General features: G+C 34.6%; 1 protein-coding gene across 2 annotated transcripts in view; it reads left to right on the forward strand.

Annotated features, from left to right (window-relative positions):
* Positions 1-13,484, forward strand: part of FEZ2 (fasciculation and elongation protein zeta 2) — a 29,001-nt gene extending 15,517 nt beyond the window's left edge. For both annotated transcript variants that reach the window (XM_074863317.1, XM_074863318.1), the window contains 3 exons: positions 2,574-2,649; positions 4,792-4,857; positions 11,299-13,484. In XM_074863317.1, coding sequence (XP_074719418.1) covers positions 2,574-2,649; positions 4,792-4,857; positions 11,299-11,315 — 159 coding nt within the window. In that variant the 3' untranslated portion in view covers positions 11,316-13,484. The remainder of the gene's footprint in view (positions 1-2,573; positions 2,650-4,791; positions 4,858-11,298) is intronic.
* The last annotated feature ends 778 nt before the right edge of the window (positions 13,485-14,262 follow it).

The raw sequence follows: 14,262 nt of genomic DNA on the forward strand, positions 1-14,262 counted from the left end.
GGAAAAAAATCAACACCAGCTGCATAAAAGCCATTGAAATGCTGGTAGCTCTTTATGTGATCACATTTCCATAAGAAAATTCAAGATAGTCATCTTCATTTCAGTTTTTAGGCATATTGAACACTTTTTATGGGTAATTACAAATTGCAGTGGGATGCTTATCTTGTCAAATCTGCTTCAAAAATTTAGAGGTCACAATAGACTTAACACTTGGTCATGTCAGTTAGCTACACTTTAGTCATTCTTTCTTTATTTTCATAATATGTTATCCTTCACACAGCAATTCAGGGAATGAGTTTTTGTAGTGCTATTATAGAGACTTATTGTTACAGCAGTAAATATTGAGAAAAACAAGGTGATTTCTGGAAACTAAGAAAGAAATTACTACTATTTTTTTTTAAATTTAACTATTTTAATTCATTTTTAATTTTAATTGAACTATTAGAGAGGAAGATTGGAAGGGGAAGTTTATGGGAGAAGGAAAACAGGGAATGTTGGTATTCAGCCCAGTGAAACATGTCTTAATAATTTTGTTGTCTAGGTAAAGTGCACTTAGTTCTGAAGGCTGGAAATGGCAGCCTAAGATCTGATTTCTGAGTTAGTAGATCTACTTTCGTCTCTGACGTTTGCAAATTTAACAACCTTACATCTAGCTATTGATTCCGGTCATTTCAGTAAGAGTGCAGTTCTCCAGTGATACCTGTTGGTTACATCTGCTGGAAAAGAAATTGAGAATTGACTGTTTCCTAAGAAGTATTCTATACTTTCCTCTGCTGTGCTAAGTGGATGTGAGAAAATGCAAAAGGAAAAGGGAGGTAGAAAAGTGCCCTGTGTTTGCATAAGGTCTTGGTGAGGTGTCAGTACATTGTGTACAGTAAGTTCTCTTAAGTGGCACAGAACTGAGTCTGTTTGGCTTTTGAGCAGAGGATATGGTCGAGCATGAGGTGTGTGATCCCTCTCTAAACTTTGAATGGTTATAGCTGTGTTTGGCAACACCAAATCGCCTTCTGCAAAGGGAACCTCTTGCCTCTTGCTGAAATGCTGCTACTAGGAGAGAAGGACACCTTGTATATAATGTGTTTTCTGATTGTTACATGGAGAACCACGTATCTCTCAAGTTGAGTGCGGGACAGAGGGTTGATTTGCCTACTGCCTTGTAGCCATTAACCCACAATAAAGTTCCTGTTGAATTCTTAAAAATTGAATTGCGGAAGATTTCAGGAAGTTTCTTCATTAGGAAAAATTCCAGCGATTTCAGTACTTTGGCAATGCTGAACTCTTTAAGAAGAGTATGCATTCATATGGGCTGCATAGTAAGATGTTGTCCAAATACATTTAATAAAAGAGCAACAGGGTTGCCTCAAGAATTTGAAAATAAATCTTGGTTGCACTGCAGTTATGAAATCCTGAAATATTTAAGAAAATTTTTGAGCTTTTTTGTGTGTGTTTGTTTTTTTTTTTAAAGCTGACAAGAATGAAAGATTTCAGTAAAGAGTTAGCACACTCGACTATTAAAACAGAACTTAAATCAAAATTCAAATTGTGGGGTCTTATGTTTAATTAGGCTTGCTTTGTTCGTTTTGGTTGGAAGTCAGAAGGTGAAAGTGTCTGTTTTCCTTTTCACCTAACTGTGGAGCAGCCTAATTTTCTTTGCACAGAGAACTATAGATCACCTTTAACGCTGGGACTGGGTAATGCTCTTTGATCTCTCAAAATCATTGGAATGTTTCACATTCTCGGTAAGAGTTAACCAGTCACTGAGAAAATCCCATGGCTGTTCTGAGGTTGTTCAGTCACAGCATATGCCAGGTTTGAAGATTTATCTTTTTTTTTTCTTCCAAATAGTTGTTAGCACACTTCTATGAACTTAACACCTTACTTAAGGCACCCCACAGCCTTTATCAGTCGTGCTCTTGAATCCTTTAAAAAGCTGACTGTTACAAGTTTCCCAGGTTATTTGAAGGCAACTTCAATATTTACCTGGAAAGATTTTTTTTTTTTTTTAATGTACTTCCTGGAAAGAAAGAATTACTTTCTGATTTTCAATAAAACTGGTGACACTCGTGATATTTATACTTTTTTTTTTTAAGAGCGAGTTTGAAAATCGTTCATTTGCATTTACAGTGTTGTTTGAGGGGAGATGGTGGGAAGGTTGTTCTTCCAGCTTTTATTTGATTGTAAGAAGTACTTTAAATACCTGAAAGACTTCTGGTTAACTTCTGGAGGGAGAAGAGGAAAGATTTTGCTATTGGTCTGCATGGGCTCTGATGAAGAAACCTAACAGAGAAACTTTTTACTGTAAACAGATCCAATTTTTTGAGTACTTCTTATTTAGTGGTTAGCTGCATGACTTCTAAAGTGGTCACATAATTTGAAAAAAAAATTAGAAGTTGGCTTCTGTGATAAAAGCTTTGGGATAGGAAAGGTAGAATCTTAATCTCTTGTGAAATATCTTTTGAAAAGCTTTTATTTGTGGCTAGCAATTTCAATTGCTACAATTTTTGCAAAATAAAATGCAAGCAACATAAATTCCATGAAAGAACTGTCAAGTAACTCTGTTTTTCATTTGACAGTACTTAACAACCGTCATTCCTTACGAGAAGAAAAATGGACCCCCCTCTGTTGAAGATCTTCAAACATTAACCAAAAGTGAGCATACAAAGTTCCTTCCTCTTTGTATTTCCAACTGTGGTTACTTAAAATGAATTAATCCATACGTATGTTTTCCCCCTTACTGTATGGCATGTATGTAAAGTTGCATGACTTTTAACCATGCATTTTGGCCAGTTTTTACTTGTTTTCTGACCCTTCATGGTATGTTTGTTTTCTAGCTGTTCTCTGAAACCCTGAAGGTTAGAAACTTGCATGTTCTCACATTATTTCAACACATGGGCCGTATGGAAAATACTGCTTGCCATGGAATTTGGCAATACTGTGTAGTACCCGATATGCCCCTGTTTGTTTAAACTTGCTATGCTTTATTGAGATTATTATAATTACTTTCAAAAATTGGAATGGGTGTTGGGACACTTATAAGTAGTTATATAATGATTGCACTTAATTGCGTTTAAAATAGCCTGCTCCTCTCTGTGGCTTTTTTTGTTAATAAATTTTAATAATTAGGAAATATAAACCAAACAGTTTTGACTGTGCTTTGAATTCACCTTTCTTCACATCTTCTTAGGCCAGATACTCAAAATTATAAGTTCTATGTCTTCTGGTTTTGGGTGGCTTTTTATTCTAATTTGCATTAAAAAATAAGGATGTATTTTTTAAAAAAATAAATATTAAGGTGGTTAAATACAGCAGAGCATCTCTGGGAGTCAATGGCATCTCCTTCATTTGCAGTTTATAGGAACAGTTTAAAAATAGATGGTAGAGTGCGTCATTGTATTTGATCAGATCTCAGCGCAGGGCTTTGGATCTAACTACGTCTTAAGGTGCTTTCCAGCAGGCACAGGTCTGTGATTCCACAGGTGCCTGAGAAATGGTAAAAGGCTCATTGGTTGTATTCTGGAAAGAGAAAATAAATGGAGTAAATTAAATCTTTAAGCGGGAATTAAATTCCCTTTATTTTTCTGCAGTAGGCACCCTTAGCTGGTAATTCATACTTATTCTGTGACAAATGGATTTTTCATTTAATATTTACGCCTGCAAGAGAAATTTTATCCTCTTGCCATATTTAAATTGCACTTCAAAATATTCTCAAAAAATCAGTCTTAAGCAGAGAGAGGTTAAAGCCTCCTGAAAACATTTTGTGTGGTTTGATAGTTTATTAACAAAATGTCTTGTACAAATGCACTGTAAAGAGTATTAAAAGTATTGCCTTCTGTGGGCTGGTTGGAACTTGATCCTGCGACTCAGTTGCAGATTTCTGACTCACTCTCTCTGCAGACAGTAAAGCAGGTGTTTGGGGTTATTTGGTTTTGCTTTCAGAGCTGTGTGTTATTCTGTAGTTATGAACACTAATGTCTTCAGCATAAAAGTTGAAATAAATGAGTTGAGTCTCATATGAGGAATTTGGAGTTTTTTTAATACTGCTATTCAGTATAATTCTGTACTTTTGATTCTTTCAGTTGTAACCAGAGCACTTCATAAAGGATTGTCATTGGTTTTGTTTATGGAGTAACAGACAAGCTTGTATATGTCAAGTTGAGCTAGTCCAAATGTTTTTCCTTCTTCAGACAATTTTGACTTGATATAAGTCACAAAAATGACATTTTGGCATTATTCAAAGTTAATGCCAAATTCAGTGATGTATTTAAGATTTTTCTAAGCTACAGCTGCTAACGTTCACCATTTTAGGGGAAAAACCCCCACCATTTTCATCAGATCATTCACAGCAGTGTTTTTTCAGAAAAGTGTCATTATTCCATGATTCAGGATGAAGATCAAGGAAATAAATTAATTAATGGAGCATACTTTTTTTTTTCCCTGAGATTTCAAAGATATTTTAGTTTTGGATGTGGTGACTTCCTTTTGGAGAGATTTTTTCTATAGGAAAGAGGTGCTGCTTTTGTTATGACTGATGACATTTTACTGTAATAATTAACAACGTAAAATGGGTCTCTTGCATCCATCTACTGTGGATTTCAATGAGAATTATACAAGTGAAAGGTAGAGATATGTTGTGTCTCATTTTATCTTTTCATATTCCAGTTAAGAGTTTTCTTACTAATATGGTAGTAATATCCCTATGAGTAGTTGAAACAGCTCCATGGTATTTCTTTTGAGAGTATTGTCTTCAGTTTATGACTAAATATCTGAATTTTATTTTTATTTATACTTTAGTCCTGCATGCCATGAAAGAGGATAGCGAGAAAGTGCCAAGCTTGTTAACAGACTATATTTTAAAGGGTGAGTATGTTTCTTAGCAAGGATTTTTTTTATTCTGAATTAACTTAATGTACATACAAGGTGTATTTGAATAGTCCTACAGGATTCATGAATTATGTTGCCCTTCTATCAAACACAGCTCTCATTTATATTCTATTTTGTCAAGGTTTCTGAGCATATAGTTCATAAATAAACCGTGTTTATTTTGTATGTGATAGTATAATATACCAAAGTATGTGGTGTATATTGAAATAGCTGGAGCACATCGGCAGGAGCAGAGCAGTCTAGCTTACAAAGTTAAATGGGTATAGTTAAAAACTTGTGTTGTACAGGTTTTTCATAATCAGAATTCAAACTGCCTGTGGTAATAATGCATTTGCTAGATGAAGTGCTTGTAGCTTCATTTTAGATGTTACGTTCTGATCAATAGTAAAAATTATTTATTTTACATTTACTTGTTATACCACCTTCACATTTTTATTTAAAAGTTTTGTGTACGAGTCATTTATTTTCCAGTCTTATACATTGATTATATTAATAGAATGTCAGACATTAAAAATCACTGCATGCTTTAGCTTTCAAGAGTTCCAGGTAGTTTACAGGTTGCTAAATAACTGTTAGATGTTTTTCTTCTAACTTCATTCTTGCCTAGATCTTACTAATGCTTATGCTCTTAATTCTTGGCATATAAATAGTACCATCTTCTTTAGTGTCTAAAGTTTAGCATATGCATCAAACTCCCAAGATCTGAATAAACGGGTGTACAAAAGGATGATGGATACCTTTTTATCTGCCATCCAAATGTATATTATGTTCTGCTTCATGTTCATATGCTGCAAAGTTTTTCTCTTTTGGTATCACGCTTTCCAAGTCTCGCTCTTTCTTTCAAACACAATCATTTGACTTAACTCCCTCCATATGATTTTTAAAGGTTTTTGTATTTCTTACACAGTCTTCTAATCACCCTCATCTCACAGAGGTTTGAAAGTACTTTCAGGTTAAAGTTGTGGATGAAATTTGGTGTGCTGTTGCTTCAGAAAATCTGAAAAGAGCCATGCAGTATTCTAGAAGCTCCAACAGACTTCCTGTTGGAAGAGGCTCATTTCTAAGTTTTGTGTAGGGTTGCAGAACTACCACATACAGTAAGAACGCAGAATTGATTCCTTTGATTTCTCCGTTGTTTACTTACCCTTTCTGAAAATCCTTCTTAAATTAGACAGATGTATTTGCTTATGAGCTGAGTGCCATTTAGGCTCAAGATCAAGGGTTTTTTAATGGTTCTGGCACTAAACTTTAGTTTTGTGAAGCAGAATCTTTGACCCAAGAGGATGAACTGTTGTCAATAATTAAAGTTGTTTGCTCTTCATCGTAATACATCTGGTAGAAACTGATTGGAATGACTAGTGCTCTTTACAGTCTGCTGTTATTTTGAGACATAGCTATCCACAAAAGCTTTCAGATTATGAGGATACTGAGAAGAAACTGGCTGCCTAGGGAAATGGAGAAATCTTCTGCAGAGAAGGTTTATAAAAGTATATTAGCTGAACATATGACAGGATGATCTAGGAAGCTTGATACTGAGGTTCCCTCCTACCTCTGCCTCTGCATACTCGTGACTTAAAATCACCAGGGATATTCTACTAGCTAGATGCAACAATTACAAAAACATCATACTCACATTAAATGTGTTGGATCAAACAGGTCATCATGTACAAGCACAGTTGTCTTTAAATTGTAAAACACAAATGATGGGAGTATGAAGAGTAATCACTTACATCACTCGTACTGAAAGGAAAAGATGATTCCCCTTCATCTACCATTTCATTACTGAACAGAACTAAGCCCTTCTTGATCTTCTGTGGGTCTGTTTGCACAATGGCATGCAGTTGTACAAGCTAGTGAGCGCTGAATTTTACTCTTCCTTTCAATGTAGCCTTAACTAAACTGCAGATTGCTATGTTTAGATTATGTTAAATACTTGTAGCGGCTGACAGTGTTACATTGTAATGTAGATTTATCCTGTGGAACAGGGAAAGACTTTCAGTTGTTTCTGAAGTTGTAAACTGTTTCTCTTTCTGCCGCTAAAACTTCTGGCCTGAAGCCTTAGTGAGGCTTCATACATGGCACAAAATACTCCCAGCCACCTGTCTGTTGTCTGGAAATTATTTTTAAACCTTGTTAAAGGGAGATTAGATGATTCTGTACACAATCACATAAAGCAACTTTCAGCTCAGCTTTTGTACCTGGAATTCCAACTTACTCCTTGCATTTCAAAATGAAAGGAGTGACCTACTTTTTGAAGGGTCAGCTCTCTTCACTGGAAAGATTAAAAATGTCTTGACATGGTGAAAATGATTATGAAGATTTAGGGGTTTGAATTTTTTTTTTCAAAAGAAGCAGGAGGATAACAAGTTCTGGATCCAGTAATAATCATCCGTATGCTATAGTGATAATTGTATTCATTTTACATTTGTTTACTCTATGATCCAGCTATTGTCTTACACTGAATGGGTTCCATTTCTTTTTTATTAAGCTTTAATCAAGAAATGAGATTTTGAAATGTGTAAATCATATCACCAAAGATACTTTGTTCTGTTAAAATCTGTTAACTTCTTTGAGTTCCTTTGAGGATCATTTTTTCCAATCTTAGAACAAAAAAACAGGCAGTAAATTATATGTGACAATAGGATATGTGTAGCTTTACGGAAAATCCAGTTAGCGTGGCATTTGTCAGCACAGATAAAACCTTCTTTCTAGCTCTATATTCCAGTTTGCAGAGCAAAGAAAAAAAATCTTACAAGTCCTCGATGATTTTTTTTAAAGCAGCACTGTCTTTTTATTCTATTATGGTATTTAAAAAATTAGAACATGCAGTCTTATGTGGGTGTTATGGCTGTCCATGGAGTTAGTTAGTAATAAACTTGCCCAGATATTGTTAATTACTGTTGAAAAGTTACTTAGACTGTTTAGAAGCAAGAGCTGAAGAAAAAATATCAGGAAAAAGGTGATTGCCATAGTGTTGTTGGCATAATGTATTGGGACAAATAAAAGAACACTGAGTGTGGAAAGGTTAATGGAACCACAAGATTGAGCAATAAGTGTTGGTTTAATGAGAAATCTTGCCAAATTCACTAGTGTTCTCATAAAAACAAGAAGACAGTGAAATAAGTTTATATTTTCTCTGAATTTCATAGTGTTTTGTAGAAGTGTCACCATCTTGAATATTTTGAACTAAATGCCAGAATAATTCTGAAATTGTGAAAGACTAAATTTGGATCATGTAGGAAGACACACACAGACCCCCTCCATGTGTGTTGTCTAATACTTGATATCTTCATTTAATAATGATTGAGTAAATTTGTTTTGGCAAATCAGTTTGGGCAAGAGCTGGAGCATGGGACTAGAACTTGAAGGAGACTTCTGATCCAAATCTGCTATTGACCTTCTGTGTTACCATGGATCATTCTTGCACCTTTTTTCATAACCAGCTAATGCTTCTGAAATGCTGGAAGGAGAAATCCTCAGAACACAGAATGTGCAAATCCAGTGTAATAAAGAAGTGAAAAAGGCCAACGCAGCTCAGTGCCTTTCATGTTAGGAAAAAAAGAATTCCACATGCATTTCTGAATAGGATTATTAGTTTTGAAATTGGTTTTGATGTTTGCTTTTTTAAAACATCCTCTTTTCCCAGTTTCTGCCGTCCCCTTGTGTCCCCCAGAATGTTAAAAATATCATCATTTTGTCCTCGTGCTTAAGTCCCTCTTTCTAGTGATCAGTTAGCTCTCCTGATTCCATATGGAACTCCATAGGGTATTCCATAGGGAGTACCTTCTCAGAGGTAAGTATCCCAAAGCCAGACTACGTATATATTCTATGTAAAGTCTTGTACAATGCAGTAACTTACCTTCTCTTATTCATGTTACTCTTGATGCAGCCTAAATTTTCAGGGGGATTTTTTTCCTTTTGTGGGGTTTTGTTTCTTTTTACTTTTCAGTGAACATTTCCATCCTGAAGTTAGTAATAGTGAAAGGGATTTAGTGATTTGCAAGTAAATTGTAGTAGTTCTTCCACCAGTGTATGATTCGTATTATATTTTATAGATTTAGAATGAAAATAGATGGTAACATGAAATTGAAGAATGAAAAAAAAAAAGCATTTGCAGTTGTGCTTAAATTGTTCTGAATATGTTTTTAATATATTATATTTTATCACTAGAGGTCATGAAACAGAATTTGAGATTTGGAAGAGGGCGGGGGGAATGCATTTGCTGACAGGGAAAGAAATATCAAGCCAACACTGTGAAATTCTTGATCTTAGAAAGCATACTTTTAGACTGAAGCTGGCAGCTTAGTAGGCTCACTGTGTTTAAATGCTGTTTGTGTTCATCTTTCTACTGATCTTTTTTGATGGTTGAACAAACGTAATGTGCTTTGAAAACATTGTGTTTGTTTCCATTGAAAGACCTACACAAGCAAGTAAGCAGCAAAGTTTCTTGTGCCCAAGTTAAGTTGTAAAGCAAGGAGAGCAGATGGAGATTTTCTTGTCGTATCTTGTCGTATCTTGTAGTTGGTTTTAGGTGTCACAACAGGAATAGGTACCATATCTTTAAATGAAAGCATGTTTGTATTGACTATACCCATTGAATTATTTTTTTTTTTTACAGAAGCTTTCAGTCTTTCTTCTTGCATGTATAATGTAATGACTTTTTGCATTATGATTTATTTGCCAAGTACCATAATGCAACAAGTAGTAGCATCTGTAATCCTTGAAGTATGCAAGTTTAGGTTGCTTTCTGAAGAAAATGCCTCTGTGCAGTCATCTTGTCTGTCTCTTCAGCCTCACAAATAATAATTGCCAATTTCAACCAAGAGAGAAGGAAGAGTGGTGGGAATAACTGCATTTCACAAATACTGTAGGGAACTGCATCTAGGGAAAAAACACTGTTTCTTTTGAGTTAAAGGCTATTGACTTTGAAAAGCCAACATCCAGTTGGCCGGATAGCTTTTAGGGATTCACAGGTGAATGCGCTTACAGTAGCTCCTGTCAGTCTGGGGGCATGAGGACAGAGCAACAATATGGGGAGGGCCTTCTGGGATGGAGTTCATAGCAAATTTAAAGTAGAAGGTGAGGAGGGCATTGTGGGAAGGGGAATTACCTAGTTTTATTGTTTCGAGGGTAAGGAGGAGTATCTGAGGAAAACTGCTGGAAGCAAGGGTTCCTTAATTTAGTCACTTACGAACAAATCAATGAAATATATATGAAATTTAGCCTGTAGGGATTGGTTGTCTGGTATCACATCTAGATGTATTATTTCAAGATTATTAGTTTTTACTTCCAATGTTTTACAATATTTGAAGATTTAACTTCATGTACAGGGATAATTTTTGAATATAACACAGTACCAGTATGAGTATGCCTCAAGGTTAACTTTTTTTCCTGAATTCAAGAACACATGTAAGTGTAAATAATTGTGACATTCTTAATACATAACTATTATATATAAGAATATATAAGTACATATTTATAGCTGAAATAAATACCTTTGAAATCAGATGTGTCCTTATAGTAAACCCTTTGAAGATGTATTTGCTAAGCTTTGTGTTCTTTTCCAGCTGTCCTTAAACAGTAATTGTGACATGAAAATACAGTGCTAGAAATACGCTATACATTACTACCAAGTAGAATGCATGAAATATGTCTAGTATTATTTTCTTTTAGGCTTTTTTCTCAATGTAGATGTCATGAAAACAGAATAATTTTCTGTCTTTCATCTTGCTTTGCTATTTCATATCTGATCTTTCAAGCTTCTAGTAAAGGCTTAAAAAAACAGTTTTTTGTTCTAATAAAGCAAGAATTTATGCCTTGTTCTATTTTTAAATTATGCAAGTATTTCAGATAACAAGAACATTTATTTTCTTGCCTTTGAAGTTTTTGTTTAATTGTTACACCTGACTTCTTTATTTGCTTTTATGTTGCGCTAGCATTGGTTTGAAAGCTGGATTGCTCTGAGGTTTGTGTCTTACATGTGAAACAGGAATGAGAAACATGTGAAGGACATGTCTTATCTTCCCACTGTGTGATTCAAGTACACGTACCAGAATTAGAAAGTAGAGTTGGAATCTCAAAACTGTCAGTGCATATTTTTAAAATGTAACTGCATGCGTCACCTTTTATTTAATGTTCTATTTTCTAATAGAGCAACTCAAAAAGCACTGTTTAAGACATGACCTTTAGTTAACTCATTTCTGGATGATAATATTAGTTAAAGATAGTGGGTTGTGTCATTTATCTTTTGAGCAGAGGATGATACCTTAATTGCCAGTTTCAATTGATTTCTAGATTCTACCATGTTACTAATAGGGTAGAATTCATCGTTTAAGTATTTTTAGTGTATACAATACATTATTATACAGACTTAACTTCACTGATGTTTATCAGGATGTATTTGCGGTTCTTTTGCAGTTCTGTGTCCTACATGAAGAGGGCTGCCTTTCAGAATTAGCCATGCTATTTCCTGTGATGAGAAGCTTTCCGTGGATACTACTCATAGTATTTTTTTTCATTTGGCACTATACCTAAACCAGTATGCATTTACCTCCTTTGTGTGTGTGTGGATTTTCTGATCCTACAGTAAGTCTTCTGGGCATGAGAACTCATCCATTTTAACTTAATAGTGCAATGAACTGGAACAGAGAACAAACATTGTACAGTTTTACTCACATTGTTCTGGCTTTTTAAAGTCTATTTTTACATTGTATAGCATGTAGTAAATCCTCCTGCACATTTTGTTGTTGGAAGGAAAAGTAAACTTTGAATAGTGTAAATAAAATAAGCCTAATTTTAAGGAATCCATATTTAAAAGCATCCTTAGTTCCTATAGCAAAGATTCAAAAAGGATCATAGTCGGGCTTGGACTAAAAGATTGCAGTGAGTTCTCCAAGAAGCACTCCAGAACAGTGTTGGTGGAAGTCAGCATTCGACACTTCTTTTAAAACAGTAACTTTGATTGAACTATACAACAGTATTGTTCATACAGTGAACAAATCCAGATTCTTTCATGGTTTGGCATAAGTAATTGGTGTGCTACCTATCCTTGTTATTTAACGCAAACATCTGAGTAATGTAATATTTCATATTTGTTTTTAATTATTAATGTTCATGTGGCTTAGATATTCTCCCCTATTGCTGCTATAATTTTACTGTTTTTAATAAGTGTTGGATCTTAATGCTTCAATATATAAACATTTTAAAAGGCTGTATCTTTTTAAAAATACATGTACAGTTTGAAAAACTTGCACCTGGGTTCCACCTTAGTATTATATTGAGACCTTTGTTGTTGCGTATCTCTAAATTTTACTACAAATCTCTCCTGTGAATTATATGCACTGTCTTCTCTGTGATGATGTATCTGCATTCAAACAGATGAGAATGTATTTTACAAATCCTGTAAAAGAAACATACCCCATAATCTCAACATTAAATACTTGTCACAAATAATTTTGCCATTATTAAATATTAGATTGAAATATAAGGTGTACTACTAAACATAAAGGAACTATTTTCTAGGTTGAATTCCTGTTGACTCCACACCAAAATTTATATACTGTATGTGTGAAGGCACTAAAAGATAATGTTCTAAAGAGAGAAATGTCTTTTCAAACAGTTTTTTCCATTTAAAGTCTTCAGTCTTTTTCTTAGTTGAAGAGAAATTTGCTCCTGAATACCTTGTGTCACTTCTTTAATACTCAATTTTGTCATCGTCACCAAATACTCATTTTGATCAGTAAAAGACGTTCAGTTTGAAAATAGTTCTCATAATCCTTCTTTTTTTTTTTTTTCTAAAGGCCTCAATATTTTTGTCTTTTGTGCCTTTTTCAGTCACTAAAGTTTTCAGCTTAAAATTCTCTCCTCCTCCCTCTCTACCACTTGATCACCAATGAATACCTGCCAGCCTGCTCAGGAATAAATAGATCATCTGCATAAGTGTGTCATATGTGAGGAAGTTTTTTTTGTTGCTTTTTTCCTACTTTGTTTGTGGTTTATTTAACAAGAAAGTTGCCATTTATTTCTTTAGCTGATTTGTTATGAACTCGTTATGGTATGTTTTTTCCATAGAAATGCTTGATGTTGGCTCTTGTTGCCTGGAAATTGGGTGACCCTGCTTTGCTTCATTTTTTAAAAAAAGATGCACATGTTGTGAAACACACAATATCTCTGAATGAGATCTATTCAGAGATGTTTCAATCTGCTTTTGAGGATTGAGGTGACAAGATGGAGCACAATAGAAGAAAAGTAAGGGAATAATTTAAAAAGTAATAAAAAAAAAACCAAACAAACAACTTTATCAAAAGTTTGTGTTGGCAGTTGTAGCAAATCAGTCACGAAATACTAGAAGTAGTAAAACATGAAAGAAAACCCAACACTAAAGACCAGAAACAGTTTTATTGAGCTAAGCATCTGTTTGGTTGTATCATGCCCCTCATCAGACTAAACAAGATATCATTATGAAAAGTACCTGTTCACCCTGTCTGTAGAGTCCTGGCATTAAACAGCTGCCAAAGGTGGCAAGTATTATATATATACTTGTATATGTACATAAAAAATGGGATCTCAAAATGTTTGAATAAAAAGAACCATGCAAATCTGCATTTCTGCTGAGTTCTATGTACTTCATATGCTCTATTATCCATCCTTTTTCCAGATGCATTATTGAATCTTACCTTCTTTGAGGGAGCTGGATTTCATTATTCATTTTGGTTTTAGCATATGATAGCTGTAAATGGCCACCCAAGAATACTTGCTGACAAATACCCTAGAATAGATTTGGTAGAAATGCATTTTTACCAAAATCCATTCCCTCTTTAATATGAAGAGTCCTGGAAGCAAAGTCTCATTAAAATAATTGAATTTTAAGTTAAAGTTAGGTTATTTGTATCACTTGCTTTAATTGCCTTTTTTAAAATTTTTCTTTCTCTTTTTTTTTTTAATCCAACTGTTTTTCTGGGTTTCAACTATTCCATTTGATAGAAGCTTATTCACTTGCTGACTAGAGTCAAATTTTGAGTCAGGGACTATCTGAATGGTACGTCAGAGGTTGTCAGGAGTCCTGGAAATAGGTTTTCTTGGTTAAGGAAAGAAACAAACAGTGTCAGTTCCCTTCTGGTGAAAGATAAAGATTTAGCTGGACACTCAACTGGTCTAGGTAATTGGTGATAAAGATCATCTGCTGTTGACTGTGCCAGGCAATTGTAGCCTTTAACTTGGAGTGGTGGTTTTATTGCAGCGGTTCACATCATTGTTGCTTCCTGACTGGATTACCTTGGTATTCTTTCTGCATGCATGTCACTTGGAAACTGCAGCTAGCTCCGAAAAGGCACTCCGTGTGCTTGGCAACAGTGTTGATAATCAAGTGTGTATCTCTGCCCA

Source organism: Strix uralensis, chromosome 3 (assembly GCF_047716275.1).
Source record: "Strix uralensis isolate ZFMK-TIS-50842 chromosome 3, bStrUra1, whole genome shotgun sequence".
Taxonomy (NCBI): Eukaryota; Metazoa; Chordata; class Aves; order Strigiformes; family Strigidae; genus Strix; species Strix uralensis.